Source organism: Sapajus apella, unplaced genomic scaffold (genome assembly GCF_009761245.1).
Source record: "Sapajus apella isolate SASKATOON/1434 unplaced genomic scaffold, GSC_monkey_1.0 scaffold23, whole genome shotgun sequence".
NCBI classification, from domain to species: domain Eukaryota; kingdom Metazoa; phylum Chordata; class Mammalia; order Primates; family Cebidae; genus Sapajus; species Sapajus apella.
In genome coordinates this window covers 13,849,271-13,871,092 of record NW_022436963.1, presented here as the reverse complement: position 1 = coordinate 13,871,092, position 21,822 = coordinate 13,849,271, and the positions used below count along the sequence as shown (strand labels likewise).

Sequence of the window (21,822 nt, the reverse complement as noted above, 5' to 3'; positions counted from 1 at the left end):
ACCAGTGCTTTTCCTCTGAGTGGAAGCTGGAACTCCTGGCAGGTTTTGAACAGAAGAGTGATATGACCTGGCTGTAGTGCTAAATCAAGGACTTCGGCTGCCATGTGAGAATCAACTACAGAGAGTGAGGATCAAGGCAGACAGGTCAGATAGGAAGCTCTTAAAATAATCCAGGGATGATCATGGCTAAACTTATGATGGCTGCAACTGGAGATAGAAGAAGTCATCAAATTCTGGTAACGTCCTAATGGTGGGATCATCAGAATTTTATGATCTGTTTGAGGTGGGTAGTGAGAGAAAGTAAAGAGTCAAAATTGACCCTGAGATTGGGGGTTTGGGTGGCAAGAGAGATGGACTCAGCTTTGCTGAGGAGATCAGGGAGAAAGACCAGGAGTTAGTTCAGTGTTGGATTTGACAAGCTTCGGATGTTTATCAGATATCCATGGGGAGAAGTCAAGAAAGATGTTCAAGTCTGGGGTCCAAGGGAGAGGTCCAGGTTGGAGGGAGAAATATGAGGGCCATCAGCATACTCATGGTACTTAAAGGCTGGATGGTATTACCATGAGAGAAGGTATAGCTAAAGAAGAAAAGATGGGCAAAGACAGAAGGCCAAGGCATGCCCGCATTTAAAAATCAGGAAGAAGAGGAGTTGGAGCCAGCAGACAAGACTAAGGAGAAGCAGCCAGGAAGGTAGGAGGAAAGTCAGGTTTCCTGAAAGCTAAGTAAAGAAAGCATCTTGAAGAGAAGGGAGTGAGTGCAAATGCTGCTGATAGGTGGATGGGCCCAGTAAAATGAAGACTTTGAATCGACCATTGGATTCAGCAATGTGGAGGTCACTGGTCATTCAGCAATGTGTCCACTGAAACCTGGACAAGTTTCAGTGGGGCAGCAGCCTAATTGGAGGGGTTGTAAAGCAGAAGAGGAGGGGAGAGACCCTTACTACTCAACATGCGGTCCTCAGACCAGCGCCATCTGTATCATCTGAAAGCTTGTTAGAAATGCTGCACCCCAAGCTCCATTCCAGACCTACTGAATTAGAAGCTGCATTTTAACAAGATGCCCAGGGAATTCATATGGGTACTAAAATTCGAAAAGCCTTGGTAGAGGTTTTCCTTTCATTATAAAGAGAAGAGCAATAGAACAGTAGCTGAAGGGAGAGATGAGGTAAAGAGAGGTTTTTGTTGTTTGTTTGTGTTTAAATATGAAGGAAAAAATGGTATATTTATAGGCAGATGTTTGTCCAGCAAGCAGGCTGCCTGCTTGTCAGTTCTATCCCCAGCAGGACACAAAAAAGATAAGAACCAGGCTTGGAGACACTTCTTCAACATCACAGTCCCACTCTGTGGCCAAGTGAGTCTCAGACTTCACATCCTAAGTTAACTGCTACCCTCCTCTTCTGCCTCAAGGAAAAGCAGCAGAAACTACTTTTCCAAGGTCTGGGTCCATTTGAGAATGTCGCAGCTCAGCTTAATAGAAGTTGTTACTCCCTTTTCTTCCAGGTTTGGAGGGTGGCCGAGCCTTCTTCAATGCCGTCAAGGAGGGAGACACCGTGATATTTGCAAGTGATGATGAACAAGACCGCATCCTGTGGGTCCAGGCCATGTATCGGGCCACGGGGCAGTCACACAAGCCTGTGCCCCCAACCCAAGTCCAGAAACTCAATGCCAAGGGAGGAAATGTGCCTCAGTTGGATGCCCCTATCTCTCAATTTTGTAAGTAAATATGCCATTTTACAAAAATAACTCTGTAGAGTAAACCTTCCAAAGTTGAATTAGAAAACATAGTCGCTTTTATATTTAAAATTTATAAAATCATGTTTGCTGAAAACATATAGTGAATTCAGGGAGAAAGTCGGGACAAATGTTAGATGAAAGTAATTTTAAAGTGCAATACTTGACCTTCTCCCACAAGGACTAAATGAAGGAAAGTGTATTTTAGGTGGATTTTTATCTCTGTTTTGGTGAGAGTATGGAATTCACAGCCAAACATGTATTTGTTTGAGTCCTTCAAATATAGTAGATTATGTATGTCCTTGCTTCATTTCTTCCGATTAAAAGTAATTTAAAAATAGGGATGATTTGAAATCAACTTAAATCTGCAATTTAGAACCATTTAAAAATAAATGATGACATTATCACATGCAGTGAAAAAACAAAACATGGTACCTAAAATCCCATTCCGAGCTAAAATACCAGAGACCCAAAAATGAAACCGTCTCCTTAAACAGCCCCAGTTCATAGTCGAGTTTTTCCTCCTCTTATCTCTGCATACATTTAATTTCTTGCCCCTTTTCCATGTCTTCTACCTAAAATGGCTTGTATCTATCAATACCTCTGATACACAGGATAAGGTGAAAGCCAGTACATGTTTGGAGGCATTTATTAAAACAAAGAAAACGGAGAAATATCGTAATTCTTTTTTGTTCCAAACTTTCATTCTAAATAGAATCTTTTGCCTTATGCTGAATATCAAGTCAATCAGAGATAACTCAGGTACAATAATTTTTAACAATAATCGTGATGATTTTTTACTTTAGTATGGAATTCACTCATTCATTCTAGGTCACTGAGCAACTGTGTAGAGAAAAGACATGCTAATGAAAAGGACAGACAAGGTACCAGCTCCAATATTACCTGCATCCCACTGGGGAAGCCTAGATAGTAAACAAGTGAACAGATCAATAAGAGTTTCAGACACTGACTGGTAAATACCATGAAGTCAAATATTTAGTGGTGGCTGAGTGAGAAGGAGAGATGTTAGACTATCAAAGAAGCTTTCCCTGAGCTTAAGTTCAAATGATAGGTAGTCAGCTCCGCAAATATTTGAGGAAAGAGAATTGCCTTTGAAGGAAAAGCAAACGCAGAGACTTAACCTCTAACACAGTGTTGCACGATCTCTCCTCTGTTGCTCTTAAACAAAATATGGATGTGGGTGGAATAATTTTGCAGCTATAACTACTAAATAGAGGTAAACTTGCATTTCAGTGAATTCTACAGCCATGCCCACTTCTGTCAACAAGACTATATTCTTACACTTTGCAACACCCTTGCTGATCAGGAAATACAACTTCTTTTGGATTGCAAATTCTATCAGGTGCTCCCAGGAACTCCTGTCCAGTACTGATGGTGATGCATGCCCTTATGGAACAGTGAAATAATCATATAATTACTGTGAGTTTCCACACAGAAAATCATGAAAGAATAAGAAAGAGATTGGGGTAGGACTTGAGGGAAAAGGAGTAGCCCTCTGCCCACACCTACCACCAAGTTCTCCACTCTTCTTATATTCTCTAACATCTTCTGGCACTTAGGTTTACTTGGGAGCAGTAAAGAGAGTAATAGCTATTAGTTGAGATAAATCATACCCAATATTTGTTTAATTGTTGTTTTAAAAAAAAAAAACTATGACAAAACCCCTCCTTCCACCTTGCCCAGTATGCTTCTCAAGTTTTTTCTCCTCTTACTTCTGCATACATTTAATTTCTTGCCCCTTTTCCATGTCCTCTTACTACCTAAAATGGCTTTTATCTATCAATACTTCTATACACAGGGTAAGGTGAAAGCCTGTAAATGTTTGGAGACATTTATTAAAATAAAGAAAATGGAGAAATAAAGTAATTCATTTTTGTTCCAAACATTCATTCTAAAAAGAATCTTTTGCCTTACACTGAATATCAAGTCAATTAGAGATAACTCAAGTACAAGTTTCATTTTTAGCAATAATCATGATGATTTTTTACTTCAGTATGGAACTCATTCATTCTAGGTCATTGAGCCACTGTGTAGAGATAAGATATGCTAATGAGAACGACAGACAAGGTACCAACTCTTTTAATACCTGCATCCCAATGGGGAAGCCTAGATAATAAACAAGTGAACAGATAAATAAGAGAGTTTTAGACACTGGGAAATACCATGAAGAATGTCATTGAGTGGTGACTGAGTGAGAAGGAGAGAAAGGAATACATTTGGAAACAGCACATCCTATCATAACCTCTTGAAAAGGAATTATCCATGTATCAGAAAAACAATTCTAATTATAATCATTCAAGTCAACCTCATAAAGCATGTATCTCAGGTGATATTTGGAAAATACTGGTCTTATTTCCAAATAATCTTCATTTCCTCTAAAGTCATTTCACCTTACATTCAGTGTCTCTCTTCTGTCATCTGCCCGGATTAACAAACTGCTGCATGGTTTGCTATTGACCCCACTTTTTCCTCTCCAGTAAGAGGAAGAGGAAGGACATTCAGGAGTAAAATTAGAGAGAAGACAGTGATTAAAAAAGGAAACCTGTGATGGAAGCTGCTGAAGAAGAGATGTCTCTTCATAAAATGCACAGGAGCTCTTGATTTAGATTTCTCTCTGTGGATAGGATTCATTTAGTTGTGAAATTAGAATGCTAATTGTTAGGCATCAGCAGAAAGATTCCATTGAATACACACAGCTTCATGCATATCACTACTCTAGTTGAAACAGGGGAACTTTTATTAAATGGAGCGACCAAAGCAATATTCTAAAAGTTAAAATTTGGGGAGTGAATGATATCATCCCTAGGGAATATATGTAAAGTAGGCTGAGAGATGAGTGAGAAGGCCAGATCAGGCATGCCTCTGGGATTTATCAGTACCTGATGGTAGATCTACCTTCTTCTCTACTGTCTCCTTTATCACTGCCTATGAACAGGAAATCTCCGGAGAGCATGAGGCCCTGCTACATCTACTAGGTTCTAAAAGAACAAGCTACTACAGTCAGCTATGGAGACTGTGTAATGCCCGAAACACCCTGCACATACACAAGAATGTGAATGGTACACATTGAGTTCTGCAGTGCCCAGCCTGCTCAACTGTACACAGTGGCCATGTAATAAATGGCAGCCCTCACCCAGAACTTGAGTCCAATAGCGTTGATCCCAGTCGTCCTGTGATTACTTTATTATCCCTGCAACAGAGCCTCAACACTGCTCCAAATTCTATCGGTTGCTAGTTTAAACACTTAACAGAAACAGTAGCCAGAGTACCAGCCACTGTAGCACCTGTTCCTAGAATTTACAGGACAGAAGAGAAAACCAGTTAGGATTTAATCAACCCAAACTTTATACCTGAGCATCTACAAAAAGATCAAAAAAGGAACCAGGAATTATACATTCCATTGTATCATTGGGTAGTTATGCACAGCAGCCAAAAAAAGAAAAAAAAAAAGTGGCTAGACATGAGGGAGTGCAGTCCTCCCTCAGTAGAAATTGGCTCCAGGACCCCCTGCAGATACCAAAATCCATGGATTTTCAAGTCCCTTTCATATAATGGCTTGCTATTTTTATATAACTTATACACATCCTCCCATATAATTTGAAACTTAGCTAGATTACTTATAATACTGAATACAATGCAAATGTACTGTAAATAGTTACTATACTGTATTTTTCAGGAAATAATGACCAAAAAAAAGTCTGTACATGTTCAGTACAAATGTAATTTTTTTCTGAATGTTTTCAATCCACCACTAGTTGAATCCACGGATGCAGAACCTATGGATACAGGAGGGCTGATTGTATATCATAATTTTTAGTGGATTTTTCTGCCACAGAATGGTGGTTAGTTCATAATTACTTCACAGCTGCTGTAATTTGTAAAGTTTGAAGGGTCCCTACTAAATAGATTAATCCTCACACATGGGTATCTCAGTCAAAGCCACAGTGTTGATTCTTACTTAGGGTGACCAACCCATCCTGGTTTACCCAAGATGTCTCTGCTTTTAGCACTGAAAATCCTGTGTCCCAGGAAATCCCTCAATCCTGAGCAAAGCAGGATGGATTGGTCACCACATGCTACAAAGCAAGAAAGACGAAAAACAGTTATAACATAGTTGTAAGGAACAAATTTTAGTTCTTCACTTACATTTCGTTGCCAATCTATACATTGATTTATTTTAATCAAGTCACATCACAAAAATTAAGCCAATCACAGATTCTCTAGCTAAGAAAAAAATGTTAAAAAAGAAATCAAGTATTGCATTTTAAAAAGGTTTCCTTGACTTCCAAAAAGGTAAGGGTCGTTAAGTACTTAACTCTGCACACATTTCATTAAATCTTGTTTTTGAATATTTGTTCAAAGTACTTCTTGCCATTCTTACTAGTGAATAAGATTTAAGAACATCCACTTTTCAGTGCCTTAACTTTATAATTGCTTGATTAGTATTTACAAGACAAATGGAAGCTATATAGAAATGGAAAGCTACATACAGAAGGGAAGCAATATGGAAATATTTTGGGGGTAGAGAAAAATAAACACTCCAGTCTTGTCATGTCGCTCTCTGTTTAAGGGAAACTTAAGAATGGACCGTTTTTACAGTTTGGAAAACTTGGGAGTAATTGTGAGTTTATTTGGGTCTTTCTAAATTCAGTTTAGCAGTTTTTATTTTTTGCAATTTCAAAAGCTCAATTTTAAAATGAAAAGACATGTCTAAAAGAGTGGAGTGGGGTATTTATGTGGAATTGTAAAAACTGAAAAAATAGATCCTGCTATTCATTAGTTTGTGTGTGACTCTACAAAGATTTTTGGGAGGGTTTCACCAACCTTTAAAACTTTTTTGTTCTTTTGTGGTATTTTTATGTGTGTCATTGTTGATTTAATTTTTTTCTTTTTTGTTAAAATTTAACAAAATTAAGTCAGTACCTAGCTATACAACTTTTTTAAACGAATACTTGCAATTCTCCAATTTTTAAAGCCAATGCTGCTTACCTTGGAAACAATGTCCAAATCTGTAGTTGAGTGTTCCACGATTTATTATGCCATGTGGCCTCTCATTGAGACACCTTATTCCCTGTTCATTATGTGTTAGTGGAACAGTTAAAATTAGCACCTCAATTCTCATTTGGATTAGGGTTGGGTGGGGGGAAGAGGGTATTTTAAGCTTTGACATTTGGTCAATGGTTATTTAATATATCACTTGCAATGAGTCATTCTAATGTCTGTTTCTCAACTAATAACTGTTAATCACATCATAGAACCCCAATGTTGGGTATTTTTGAGAATTGTTCTATTTTTTGCGACCACCTGAATGTCTTCAATGGTTAAGGGGATTTGGGTTACTGTTGGTTTGGGGGAGGTTGATTTTGTTTTTTTTGTTTTGTTTCGTTTAAGTTTTCTTGTTCAATCTTTGCTCGAACCCAAGAACTTAGGCTGCTAGGTTAGAACTCCTGTCTGCTTTCCTGAGCCTTGTTGCTAGTCTTTATGTTATTCTGGTTTGTTCCTTCTTACCCTGCTAACTTCTAGCTGGACTGAAGGGTAAGTGCTCCCCTATAGCCAGCACAGCTCAGATAATCAGACTAGATTATCTGACACCTGCAATGTGCTTCCCACCCTTAAATCTTCCTCATGTCTAGACTTTGTAGTACAACTTTTCATGTTATTTTCCTGACCTTAGGTTTGAAATGTAAGCTTCCGTACTGAAATTAGGATGCATGTGATGTGTGCATAATTGCCTCCTCTCCTTGGCTTTCATATTGGCATCAAATGATCCTCTGAGTAAAGCCAGCCATTAACATCTAATTTTTTTTTTCATTCCAAGAATATTAATTAACATCATAACGAAATGGCAAATAATGCCTTTGTTTCATGGAATTCACAGCTACCTGACTGCTTAATGCCTGAAAACAGATCATTTTGCACTCTGATAATGTGTTGTTGTTGTTGTTGTTTTTATTTTCCCATTCCAAAGATTCGAATGGCCAGAGTACCAAGGGTGTGGTAACCATGGATACCTTAAAAAATAAGTGGGGTAGGAAACCCATAGATGTTAACTGAGCAAGACTGGAAGTAATTGTGAAACCCAATTAAGAAAGTAAATGCATTCTCTGAACACTAAAGAATTCATTCTACCTGGCTTTAGAGTGTGCTCTAATGTAAGACCCAATGGAGGATTAATTTTGAAAGAAGAGCTACAATACATGGGAATACCACACACAAAAACAGGAAATTAAGGACATGGCTGAATCCATGTCTCTCATTTGCAAATGCTTTGGATTCACAATCTTATAATGCCAAGGAGGGTTTTAACCTCTGGTCTCAAATGTCGTTCTGCTACTCCCACAAGAACAATGACAACAATAACTTTTTTGACATCATTTGTATTTGTATTTTTCTAAAAATACCCATGTAAGAGAAAAAGGAATCTTTAAAACTTTAGAAAAATCTTTCTCTTCACTATTTGAGTTATTAATAAAAAAAGAATACACACTTCCTTAATTTATATAGAAAAAAAGCTATCAACCAAAAATGTGTTGAGGAGACTTGACATTAGAGGGAGTTAGAAAAATTGGTCAAGAGAGCAGGCAAATATGTATTTGAGTATTCTGAATGCTAATTTAGAAGAAGTAGGTCATATCATTTCTCCTGACCATTTAATAATAGTCTTTTCTTCAAATTCTTTTTTTTTCCTTCTTTAATTTGCTTTTTCCTCCCTTTCTTTCTTTTTTCTTTTATTTTGCATAAATGTACCCCTGGCTAGCAGACAGACTTTTTTCAACACTTCAAGCAGATACTTAATTTAACTTTACTTTTCTTGAATGTCTGATGAGGCATTTTAAAAGGCTTATCATAGAAAGTAAACTTAGTGGGAATTTAGGATTTTGCTATACATTTTTTAAAGAATGAAAGAAAGGATGGATCAATAGATGACTGAATGAATTCTGTTCTAAACTAATTTACATGTATTTGCACAACAACGCATTGCTATCCTAGTAGATTTTTAAATAGTTGTTTGCCTTAATTCCTTTCTATAGTTTTAGCTCATAAAATTTTTGCTATATCTTCTTATATTGTCAACTTGCAGTTGCTATGTTGCAGGAATGCAATATCAAATAATTAATTCAATATTAACATAATTCATATGACCCAAAGCCATACTATAAACCATGTTCCTTTTCATTGTAAAAGGAAATCACTTTTTAAAAGAATAGATTCCCACAATCAGGTCTAAAATTTTCCAAACACTGTAATTTGATCTAAACAGATCATATTAAATGAAGGTTCACCTCACTGTTAACTACTTCAGACATACTTAACATATTATTTATTAGTTAGTTGAGTATTTTCATGCCCTATCCTGATTTATAGTAAGAGTATTAATCAGGTATAGAAAATTTATTTTTGCTCATGTTGGAGTGAATATAAACACATTGAGTATTCTGTAAGTTGATATAACTACAGCAGGAAAAAAGTAAGATCATTTATATATTTTGCTTGAGATCATTGACAAAATCTCTGTTATGATTTTTACTCAAAGCAGCTGTCTGACAAAGAATTATAGACATTACCGTTGAAATAAACATCACACACTTATTTTCTTGGGAGTATTGCCATAGTCGTTTTAAATTCAAGATCTCTGCATGATGCAGTGTGAGCCTTGAGAGCTTCCAAAGAAGTCGTCCTCTCTTGACGAGTCATATTAGCCCAGTTTAGCCGAAGGGACCATGAAGGAATTAAGTTGTTTCTCAGTTAAGTGGTCCATCTGTGCCTCCAGGCAGCAGTCATGGGAGGACCAGTCTTTTGCTTGTTATGCAGAGCTCAGGCAGGGCACAACATCCCCTGGTTACTTGACTATCCCAAGAAAAGCTCTTCTAGAAAAATCCGTAAACAACCAGCTGCCATCAATCATTGTCATTTCTTTATTTCATGTCTTCTGATGAGGCTGACTACTGTCATTGTTCGTTATTGTCCAAACCATACATTCACTCTTGTACTGTCAAGCAGATATGACAAGCACACATTTTCCATGTAAGAGAGATACAAAGTCACCTTTTAATTTGCAGTTTGGGTTCACAGATGACTTTAGAGTTGCATTAGCTATTCTCTTGCCTCTAGCATCCATCAAGAGTAGCAACAGCTATAACTGTGCTCTAAATTTCAATGCTAAAACAGCTACTTCTAGCTTATTACAAAAGGGATTCATGAGGGAGAAGAACCTCTTTCAGATAGTTTGTTAATAACACAATCATATTTTCAACAAAGAATTTCTTTTTCACTAGCCTAGAAATATTTCCAAAACGTAATCTTATAAAATAAAAAGGTAGCTCTGACCTTTTATCTTCAATCCCTAAGCTGTTGGAGTAATAGGAAAATTTCAATAAAATAAAAATATGAAAACTATGCTATTCTTCCTGGAAGAGTACATTTATTTGCTAGACATTATTGCAAGCCCATCTAAAAATATATATGTTAGAAACAAGATCACATAAGTATTCTTGATATTGAGAGAATAGATCATGAAAAATAGTATATGGAAAAAATGAAAAAGCTATCAAACATGAAATGAACGCAAATATCATGATCAAAGGACAACATAAATGACAGAGTAGTCAATTAGGGACTGTATCACTTGAATTTTAACGAATTAAATTAAATGAGGGTATACAACCCACATAATAGTATCACTTTAGGAACCAGTGTTTTCCCAACATTCCTTAAATGTCAAACCAAAATTGTTTCCAAGCAAACTTGGGGCCAAGGTTTAGACTAGTTTCTGCTTGAAAGTGCACCTGCTCTCCATAAGTCTGTGTGTTCATCAGCCCGTGTCTGTATTGTGGATACGACTGACAGTGCTTGAAGTTTCTTAATGTAGGTACCAATATCAGTGCTACCCATCCAAGCTTAGTTTGAAGTCAGTCTCCTATGCCCATGTCACAAAGGAGTAAAAAATCTTTGTGCTATTAAACCCCCGAAGTGAAACAGGTAGCAATGTTTGCAAGGTGTGTTGAATTATGCCCTAGATACAGAGCCTATAAAATCACATAACTCACTCTCAGTACATTGGTACATTCAGAGCCCTTGCAGACCAAGCAGGACTTATGAACTACTTCCTAAGGCTAGGTCTGACAAAGGTAAAGATTGAAGTTGGTTCTTAAAAGGTCAATCTTTGATTTCTAGAAAACTGATAAATACAGTTAATGAAAAAGAGCATTAGTATGCATCTTCCAAAGCAAGCGATCATCCAAACATCACTGCGGTTTTAAGCAGCCAATTTACCCTCCTAATTCTTTTTTGCTTAACCTGATGTTCAAATTTATTTTCATTCTCTTGACACATGCCAAATATTGGCAAAGGAAGTGATCCCAGAATGTCCTGAATTCAGGAATTCACTCTTTCATACTTCTTGCTCTGGGCTGTTTTCCCTCTGCTAATGTCAACACTGGAGTTTTCTTTTTCTTTAATCAACCAATTCCAATTGTTTGTACAGGGGGAAATGGAGTTGCAAAGAGCATTTATTTTTTATGTGACATTGTGGAAGAACAGACCGGGACAGTGCAAGAATGACTGTATGGTGTTGCTTGGGAAGCGCCCACAAGTTCTTTGAAACAGAATTTGGAACAGCTGGACCACTGCAGTGTTTTATTTTAAAATAGACAACATATGTAATGCATATGGTCCTAGACATGTATGGAGACACAGGCAGACAATCTGAATGGTATCCAAAGACACCTGCACCTAGAATTCTGTTTCCTTCTATAAGATTTTTTTCCCCTAAGAGCACATGTTCCTACTTTTGGATTTGCAAGATACCATCTGAATCCCCATGTGTGTGACTCCTTAATAAAGTCAATGGGAAGTTTCCTGGGATGAAGGTGTCAGAATAAGTCAGTTAATAACCCTTCCTGAGGACCTGGCTCCTCTAAGAGCTGGCAGAGGAAATAACAGATTAGAAACTTGCCCTCAAGGAACATGATATCTACCAAGGGATTCAATTTTATGTCTGTGTCTTGACCACAGAGAAACTGGAACATAATCCAATGAAAACACAGAGACAGGACATAGGAATTGGTTATAGAGGGGCAGAAAAGAAACATAAAGCAGAGAGAAAGGGAAGGACTCCCAGCTTCCTAGAAATGATAAGGTTTAAGAAGCAAAGAAGGAATAGAACATTAGCTATACATTCAGAGACATCCTGGCTCACTAAGAAATAGAAACAAACTGGCTTTTCGAACACTAAGGATCCTACTTGTTTACTCCTACCTAATGTTTATTGAGATCTTAATATATGCCAGGGCCCTAGGTACTTACCGGGTACTTCTCATCAGATCCTCTCAACAGTTCTCTGAAATAGACTTGAATATTACCTTCAATTTACAAATGAGGCCAAGGAGGCCAGAGGCATTAAGCAACCTGCCTCATATCACATACTTAGTAGTGGCAGAGCTAGTCTCAAATATGTTGTTTGTGACCTGCCTAGACCAGGTCACTTAACTACTTGCTATGCTAGCTCCCATTAAATAAGCTGTTTCCGGTGAATTTCGTATATAAATATTCCACAAAATCAAGAAATAAAAATATTTGTTAGTAGAGTGAATTTCTGTATTCTGATAAGATAAACACATTATTTTAATAAATATGTATTTAGTACCTACTATGTGCCAAGTACTGTTCTAGGGCTGGGAATGTAGCAAAAACAAAAACTACCAAAACCCCTGCTTGGATAAGCTTAAACATCAGAGTTTTTTCATTAACACCTTGAAACCACACTCCCGGTTTACTCCTCCTCCTTTTTTTTTTTTTTTTTTTACAATATAATAAGCTCAGTAAATATAAGCTCAATGAAACTCAAACATTTTGTGGGAGCCAGCCACTCTTGTAAACGCTCTTGAGTTGTTGAAACCATTGGAATAATGAGCCCAATTCTGAGTAAATGATACTTTGGGACAAGTAAAATCCAGAGGCTGCTCACTTTACTTGCTGGAAATTCCCACCACATTAAGCTCCATTCCACACATCGTGTGCAAGGGATCTTAAGGATCATTAAATTACAGCCGATGACAGCAGGAAGGGAACTAAAAATTCAGCTCCTCTTACACACAGGGAAACCTATGCTCAGAGAGCTAAACAATTCAGCCAGCATCCTACAGTTATTTAAAAACAGAGCTCAAACGAAAATCCAGACCTCCTAAATCCAGTCCTGGGATCATGCTACAAGTGGATCAGGAGAAAGAGGAAAGAAAGGAAGAAGGAAAAGGAAGTTTTATGTTGACGTTACTTTTTGAAAATGAAAGCAGGCTGATTTTAGGCTTATTTTTCTATAAGCTTGCCTTAAAATGTTAGTAAAAAATGAAATTGTTCTTTAGATTTACTCTTAGCCTAGAGTTCACACCATAAAGCTGCATTCATTGAGCCATTGTGATGGATTGAGGGGTGGGGAGTGAGTCTGAGCCCAGGTCTTCATAGAGGAGCCAAGTCGCCTTTTCAGATCCATTTTTCTAAGTGGCCAGCAACGTGAAATAGGTCATCAGCAAAGTTTTCAAGAGTTTCAACAAATAAACAGAGTAAGAGACTTGAAACATGTGCCATATTCTTTTATCAGCTACAAAAGAGGCCCCCTCTCCCTGAGCTAAGTGACCATTTGTACCATCATAATTGAAGAGCAATAAAATAGCCAAGCCAAACTGGCAGAGAAAGGCTCCGGCCAGTTTGTCAGCTTGCAGACTTTTCTGAGAAATTCGAGAGCAAGAAGCTGCTGCTAGCCAAAATGCCTGATCTATCTGTTAAAATTGGGAGGCGAGAGATGGTTAAGGCTTTTTATGAGGATGAAACAGCATGAGCAATTCGTGTGTACCCCACGCTTAGTTTTTCCCGAGTTAAATTGATCTGGGACTGACAGGTTGGAGGTGAGAGGGCAGAATCTATCATCAGAGCGGATAGAGAAATGTAACCTGGGTTGCAGAGTGTCATTATGCCAGGGGAGACTACAGTTGGAGCAGGTTTAAGGCACTTGCCTTGGGCCGGAGGAGTCACACACATGCCCTAGAAGCAGCTAGCTTTCCCCCCAGCGACAACTTCCTGGCCATCCTAAGTCAAAGAAGAAATGTAGTTTGGAGACCGAACAACCAAACTGAAAGAAGCCTCCTAGATTGAAGCAGCCAACCTCAAGCTGAAAACACTTTGCTGAGGATCAATCTGAGGCAGTTAATGCAGCAAGGAGGATTCTCTCATATTCTCTAATATAATTCCCGCACATGTGATATCCTTTCCAAAAGCTGTGTTTTATTATTCTAATGGAGTGATTTGGCTGTTAAAATACACATTCTTCAACTTGCCTTCTGGAAACCGTTTCGTCTGTGAGTCTTGGGCATAAACGACACATCTCGTTCAAACACGAACCACTTGCTGCTTCTGTACAGAATGACAATATTATTTTTAAAAATCTAACAATAAGGAGGTATAAATCTGACAATACCATGAATTTAGGTTTGAATGATTTACTAATGTAATGTCAATAATAAAAGAGAAATCATCATTTGAAAGTCACACTGCTAACCATCACCCAAGCTAACAGCCATACCCCAAGCCTGGGAGAGGGAAAGAAAAGCTGCCTGGGACCGAGGCCACGTATGAAAATATTACCCAAACTACTCCCAAGTCAGAAATCGATTTTTCCCGTGTCCTGACAGCATTGCTAGTTCCTGGCAGGTCCCTGTATTCCAGTAGAATGTTGCATGCAAGAGGGTGGATAAAATCTTTTGCTTGATTTGATATAAGATTCTTTTTCTCCATAGTCTGCATATCAGGAGAGTCAGTAAAGATGAGGTGGAGTGAGCCAATTTCTTTAATGGAGAGCACCTTCATTCCTGCCTCTTTAGGATTTGCCTGGTCACACGCGAGTTGAATTCTCTGAGTTATTTTGCCAGTTGAGTATAGTGTATTTTAGTTACACATGTTGAGATTAATCAGTTAGCCCTTAGGAGGTTTTGCCTACAGCCTTCACCCCGTAAGGAAAAGTGTGAATACATTGAGACTATCAATTCACAATAAATGGCAGATCATAGCCCTTGCTGAGTAAATCTGTTTGTCTCTTTCCTAAGCTTTGCTAACTGAGTAAGCACACTATAAGGCAATGTCCTTGATTATCACAAATTAAATTCCCATTTAACTTAATCTCCAGGTTTCAAGGAAATCTTTTTTTTTTTTTTTTAATTTTGGAGGGTGGGGACTCAAACCTTTTATGAAACCAAATTGGCAACAGGGATTTGGAAGAAGAGGATACAAATATTGTCACTCTGCTGAAAATCAGCATAACCCTTTTTCCAGATAATCCCAATAATTGCACAGAAATTGATGTAGACATAACCACTGGAATGGCAGAATCTATTAAAAACCTACAAAGCTAAATAGGCTATCTTAAGCAAAGATCCGATCTGCTTTCAGTGTTTGGTGAAATGCAGGCGAACTTACGGTCTTGTGCTTAGTTTTTAAAGAACAACATAAATGCACTGGAAATGTGATCATTTGATAAACATGTTGATGCCAATATATTTTTGCCTAAATGCAATAAACTCACCAGTAAGTGATGCAAGTTGACAATGGGAGGTAAAAAGAATATCTTGGGGATGTTAGTGGGAAGCAATGGGGAAAGAGCTAATGTTCATAATGTCTAGTGAATTCCTGTGTATTTGAAATGTCAAAGAAAATGTGATGTGTTTCTCTAAATTGTGTCTCTCTCTACATGTATAAATGAACAGACGCAGATAGAGCTCAAAAACATGGCATGGATGAATTTATCTCTTCCAACCCCTGTAACTTTGACCACGCTTCCCTCTTTGAGATGGTACAACGCCTTACTTTGGATCACAGACTTAATGATTCCTATTCTTGCCTGGCAAGTATATTCTTTGGTCTACAGCAATTTAAACATTACATTTTTTTCATTTAAATATTTCTCTACCTTTATGTCAGAAGCTCTTTTCTCCATTACAAAATCCCTTTAACAATTATAAATGTGTTTCCGATTTCCTGGGTTGAGATAGTTTTACTTACCAAAGAAACAAGACTGAGCGGGAGGAAGTTATCAGTAGAAACAGATCCAATTCCCCAGCCTCCCTATCTTAGCTTCCCCCTTTTCAGCTGCTATATGAGAAATATTCCCAAGAGGGTAATCGAGTTTGGCACCTGCTTGTGGAGAATTTGTAAAAATTGCCTCAGTAGCTTAGAGTTTACGATGCCCTTCCCTCCCCATCCCAGACCTGGTAATCCTATCTCATTAAATGAATGTATTCTCTCTGTGTATTTTCTTAAAGGTTAAAATGATTTGTAAATAAACTTTATTTTTTATAAGCTAAATTGATTTGGGTTTGTTTGTTTGGATGGCTTTTTTTTTTCTTCACAATATTCACAGCATTTTTTCACCCTTTGAGAGAATTTTTTTATGGTGCTTAGATATTTGGAAATTCAGCTATCTATCCAGCAGGGGTATCAATATTTCCTGAAATCCTATTTTAAAGCTAGATATAAATGATTTAAATTCAAGGGAGTGCTATTATATCTTTATTGGATTTCTGAAGATACATTTTTGGCTTTAAACTATCAAATTCGAAAGTCTAAAAAAAGACCCAACTTCCTTCTCAAGCCATAAATTGTTATTTCATTTCTTAAAGGTATGCTATTAATCCCACTTTATAGATGGGAAAGATTAGAGAAAAAGATGAAATGTCTTTATATACAGGAAAATTCTCATCCCTGATTCTAAACACTGAAGTTAATATATATAATATTTATACTATATAATAACTAGGGTTAACATATTATTGATACTAATATGTATAATGACATATACATATACTTCTCTAAATGACATAGCTATATCCTAACTCTATTCTGACTAATTTTTATTTTAAATTTCTTTATTTTTTGTACTAAAAGCCAAGATATTAAAAAAAATTATAGATAAAATAGTCTTAAAAACAGAAACAGAATTATGTGGAATAATTTATTAATCTGTATCTCATGAAAGATTCATTGATTATCTCAGGTTTAGAATTCCTTCATCAAAAGAATCTGAACTTTGCCAAATTGGAAAGGAACACATCACTTTGACTTAAAAAAAAAAAAAAAAAAAGAAAGGAAAAAGAAAAGAAAAAAAGCTTACCTTGCATTGCAAGGCAATTTTTTCCCAAATGTGTTTTGTACAATTATGTGATTGTTCACATAATTATAAATGGCATTCATGAAACTTGTAAGAATATGCCTCTGAACTTAAATCATTCCCGTGTGTATATAATCACTATTCCCTTAAGGAATTTTTTGAGGTACATTATTTTCAATACTTTTTTCACATTATCATTTTTTAAAACAATTTTCTTTGTTTTAAGATTCACTGTGAAGAAGAGTTTATAAATTAGACCAGAAATGAAATATTCAAACTTGCTTTCCATTAGTTACTTATAGGCTTAACATCATGGTCCAAAATCTAAAATTAATTTATGAATAGCATAAAACAGCTTCCTTCCCCATTTGTATACCTGTATATATTAGTCATTATTCCAAAATTTCAGAAAATAACAGAAATTAAAAGGACCTTATCTCATGCCTCTATATATTCCATTTTCTCATTATTACAATCTTTTTTTCAGTTAGTTTTGGAGACCGACCAGCAGGGATACATAAATTTTTCTGTGTCTTCGACTGAGTTCCTAATTGATATTTCTTCAACTCTTTTCAAAGCAGCTATTTTGGCATCTACAAAAGACTTGGTGTCATCTGAGTCGTAGAAAATATATTTTAATCTTTCACAGCAGTGTTGTTTCTAAGATTTAGCATTTGGGGTAGCAGATGGAGTGGCAAAGAAGTTGCCTATAGGGGCAGCCCACTGCCTCGACTACTCTCCGCCCTCTGCAGTAACTTATAATTTGAAATAGGAAAGATGCCGTCTTTCGTTGGATGCATCACTGAGCTGCATGTTGTCAATTGAAGATTCTCAGATCCCTAATACAAGATTAGAGTGTTGCAAAGGCCTCTCTCGCTGTACTTCTGTGGCCTCTACCTGGCCCCTAGTTGCTTTCTCTTTTTGCCTTTTCTCCCCTAAGATGGAGCAATATTCAAAAGATGACTCAGAGAAGACCCTCAAAGTAAAATTAAGTTTATATTTAAAATAGCCCCAAATTTCCAGCTTACAAAATATCACCTAAATTGGTTTATTTCTTGCTTTGAACAGACCCTGAAACCAGAAAATGCAATTCGATTTCAGGCTCTGCCCAAATGGCAACTCATTTGGCCTTTCTGAGCACCTGTTTTCTTAAGTGCACAATGGGAGTAGCAATTTCCATCTCATCATGCCACCAAATCTGCTCTAAATTGGAGATCTGAATTCCCATTCTCTTGTATAGCAGAGTTTGGACTGGTCCCATAGCAAGCAAAATAAATAATAAAAATACAAACAATTACCAGAAGAGAAAATAAAACTCTAAACCAGAGTCCAAGAAGTTCCTCTCAGTTTAATGGAATTATATCTGATTCACAACTTGAAAACTAAGTCATGCTGTTCTCTTTGGAGACTTATGTTATTACCTTCATTTAAAAATTTTTAAAACACTCCTTCCAAAGTGGAAGGATTTATGAAGTCCTGGCATGTATGTAGACCAACCCTAAAATTTCCTCATGCTCTAGAATAGAGAAAACAAGAAGACTTGGAATAAGACAGAGCTGGATTTGAGTCCTGCCTCTGTTTTGTATTATCTGTGTGAGTCACTTAACAACCAGGATTTCCATTTTCATGTCTATGAAATAAACCTCCTCTGTCTACCTTACAGAGTTGCTATAGGGCTCATCTGAAAGTTCTCTGCTAAGCGTAAAGTTCTATATCAATGTAGAGCATTAACGTCATGATTTCCTATTTATCAGTAACCACGACTTTGCCACAACCCCACCCCAGTACTTCTTTAACGTGTATGGTTCAGTGTTTGAGCAATAGGTAAGACTGTTTCTGGAGTCATGCTGTCTGCTAATCCTGCTCCATCACTCACTAGGAAATTTTATGTCTTCCCTGCACTCAATCTTTCCAACCATGTAACAGGAATAACAGAATGTACCTTATTGGTCCATTGTGAGGACTAAACCACAATGTGTTGTGCACAGTGGCTGACATATAATAGTCAATCATTGAGTATTAGCTCCGGTTATTTTTCAGTCCCCTTCTCCAGCCCAACTCTAGCAGCTCCCCAGAAAACAACCTGTATTTAAAAGAAAGTCTCTCCTTTATTCTTTATATAGGGCTGGTTCAGTCCTGGCCAGGTGTTTGTACTAGACGAGTATTGCGCCCGAAATGGAGTTCGGGGGTGTCACCGACATCTCTGCTACCTCAGAGACTTACTTGAACGGGCAGAAAATGGCGCCATGATCGACCCCACCCTTCTTCACTACAGCTTTGCCTTCTGTGCTTCCCATGTCCATGGGAACAGGTAAGTGGGTGTTTGTGTGTCTAGAGGTGATCCTTAAGAAAAGGCACTGGCAATGGTTTATGGCTAGTCTTGCTTTTAGTATCTGTTTGTCATCATTCCTTCAGTAGTATGCACACACTTACACATACACATTCGACACACACACACAAAGGGCACTAACTTACTTTCTTCTAAAAATAAATGGCAAGCAGGGCTTCTAGGGCAAGCTCGGAAGTTAGACCAATCCAGGTTCAAATCATAGTTCTTCCATTTACTGGCAATAACCCTGGTTGGTAATTAAGCCCTATGTGCCACAGTTTTCTCATCTGTAAAATGGGATGACTGTATCCCCCTGGAATTGTCAAGAGAATGCAAGTACATATAACGGGCTCACCATAGTATCTGAAACATGGCAAAAACAATAAATACTTGCCTTTATTTTTGTTACTTATTCCATAATTGCTTAATGGAGACTTCCTTAGTGTCAGTCACTCTGGTACACAGTTAGTATATGTGGTGAGTAAAAGCCAGACATCAAACAAGGGCAGAATTATATTCAGATTGGCACTCTGACTCTGAGGAAAGGGAATAAAATTCCATGACAGAATTTAATAAAGAAACATGACTCAGAATGGCAAGATGGCAAGGAGGGCCTCCCTGAGGAAGTGATGCTGGAGCTGAGAACTAAAGCATGTGTAGGAGTTGTGTGGTTCCAGGCAAAAGGAACAGCATGTACAAATGTCCTGCAGAAGGAGGAAGCCAAGTACATTTCCAGAGCTGAAGCAGGCTAGGTGAAGCTGGAAGGCAAAGATGATGATAACACTTTTAATTTAACCATAGAGCCTGGAAGAACTTTTGAGATCACAGTCTAATCAACCCCTTCATTTTGTAGGTTTTATATACAAGCCCAGAACATCAAGTCTCCTGACTCTGTACTAAGTACTCTCTTTCTTTAGACCTTGCCCAGCTCCTGGAGGAAAAGATCCATGTTCTGAATAATGCAAAGCAGCAAATAATTTAAGAACATTGCCATGGCTCTGGAGACATGGAATAAATTTCCACGCTGCCACAGCCAGTTAGTTTACTATCTCAATGTATGTAGCCTTGTATTAGTATGAAGACAAGCCTGTATTATCCCAAAGTTCCCCAACCAACAGCCAGCAAAGCCACACCCAGGGAACACTAGGTGGCTTCAGAAACCCAGCCTCTGATGCAAAACTCACTGCTCTGGAGAAATCCACATGTGGGAGAATCCAGAATTGACTACATTTATTTTAAATCAGAACTGTGCCAGTCATCTTCATCTTTGCACGCTATACGACTGAAATCTCTGTAGGATTTTTCTGTGTTTTTCCTCCTTCTAGCGCTGGTGTATTTTTATAAAATGCAACTTCAACATTTAGAGCTAGATAACAATAGCATTGTAGGTTTGAATATTTAACAGGCAACAAGGTTATCATCACCTCCCATTGTTATAAGGTTTGCTAGCCCAGCACGTGACCTTTTATTTGCATAAAAGATACTCATGAAAACTCTGATACCTGGGGGGTATCTGTGCATAATTCTGCTTTTTATAAATATGTACACTTTGATGACTATCTGTTACAGCCTCTTGGACTGAATTTTTTAAAGAGAGAGAGAGAGAGAGAAGTTGCATTATATTCTCTGGGTTGTCACACTGTATTCTACATATGTTACTGAATAAGAAAGTGTTACAAAATAATGAAGTGTTTTTGTAAACTCCCTGGTAAACATCATCATGAATTATGATACACATTGTCTGGATTTCATATTGTAAGACTGCCACTTGATTCACAGTTAGGTTTATACATCTTGTCATGGAAACAGTTTTGGATTTCTTATTTTCTTTTCAGTTCTGATTTTCCTTATGCAAGTTTGCATCTTTTTTTCTTATTATTTTAATTTGAATGCATTTGTGCTTGCTTTTTTCATGCATCCTTCTTTTTCTTTCTTTTGTTTATGCATGTGCGTGTGCTCTTGATTCTCCTATGGCTGGTCACACTCTGTGCATGCCTCATGCGACTACCCCCTCCAAAGTCAACAAATGCATGCGTACCTTAGTGGGCTGTCACCAAATATAGACCCTGAAGGGAGCAAAACTCCCTCCCCACCTGAACCAGAGGCTAAAAAAGATACCAAAAAGGAATCGAAAAAAAGAAAAGATTCCAAAACCCAGGCAAATCAAGAGCAGAAAAGGTAAGTTATGTGTGTATTGGCTTGTGTTCTGTAATATCTTTACCCTTTCCCCAAGCCTCCATCCATGCATCACTTCCACCTTTGCAAGCTTTGAGTAATCCTGAAGTCTGTGTTTCTTTAAGCATTTTCAAAGGTGCAATTAAAAAAAAAAGTCCTAGCAATGGGCAAAAGTGCTGTGTATTGGGACTAAATTTGAGTCAAGTGTTCGGTGACTTTTAAAACACGTTCATATTGAAAAGACTAATTAAGCAATATGTAAACAGAATTGTGAGTCAGATTGCTGTTTTAGTGGCATCTAGTTAGGGGTCTGGTACCTTACCAAGCCATTCATAACAAGCAACCCATGCTTTATAATTTTAAATATATTTAAGGAGCAAATAAAATGGATTGGCATAAGATGGGCCTATACGTTT

At 37.5% G+C, this 21,822-nt stretch overlaps 1 protein-coding gene across 41 annotated transcripts in view; it reads left to right on the top strand.

Moving 5' to 3' along the window:
- The window catches only part of CADPS (calcium dependent secretion activator), a 471,326-nt gene that overhangs the window by 316,261 nt on the left and 133,243 nt on the right, over positions 1-21,822 (top strand). For 24 of the 41 annotated variants that reach the window (XM_032290346.1, XM_032290356.1, XM_032290353.1 and 21 more), the window contains exons 11-15: positions 1,500-1,712; positions 7,275-7,286; positions 15,503-15,639; positions 19,026-19,213; positions 21,251-21,409. In XM_032290346.1, coding sequence (XP_032146237.1) covers positions 1,500-1,712; positions 7,275-7,286; positions 15,503-15,639; positions 19,026-19,213; positions 21,251-21,409 — 709 coding nt within the window. The remainder of the gene's footprint in view (positions 1-1,499; positions 1,713-7,274; positions 7,287-15,502; positions 15,640-19,025; positions 19,214-21,250; positions 21,410-21,822) is intronic. The other 17 variants (XM_032290370.1, XM_032290351.1, XM_032290367.1 and 14 more) reach the window with 3 other exon arrangements.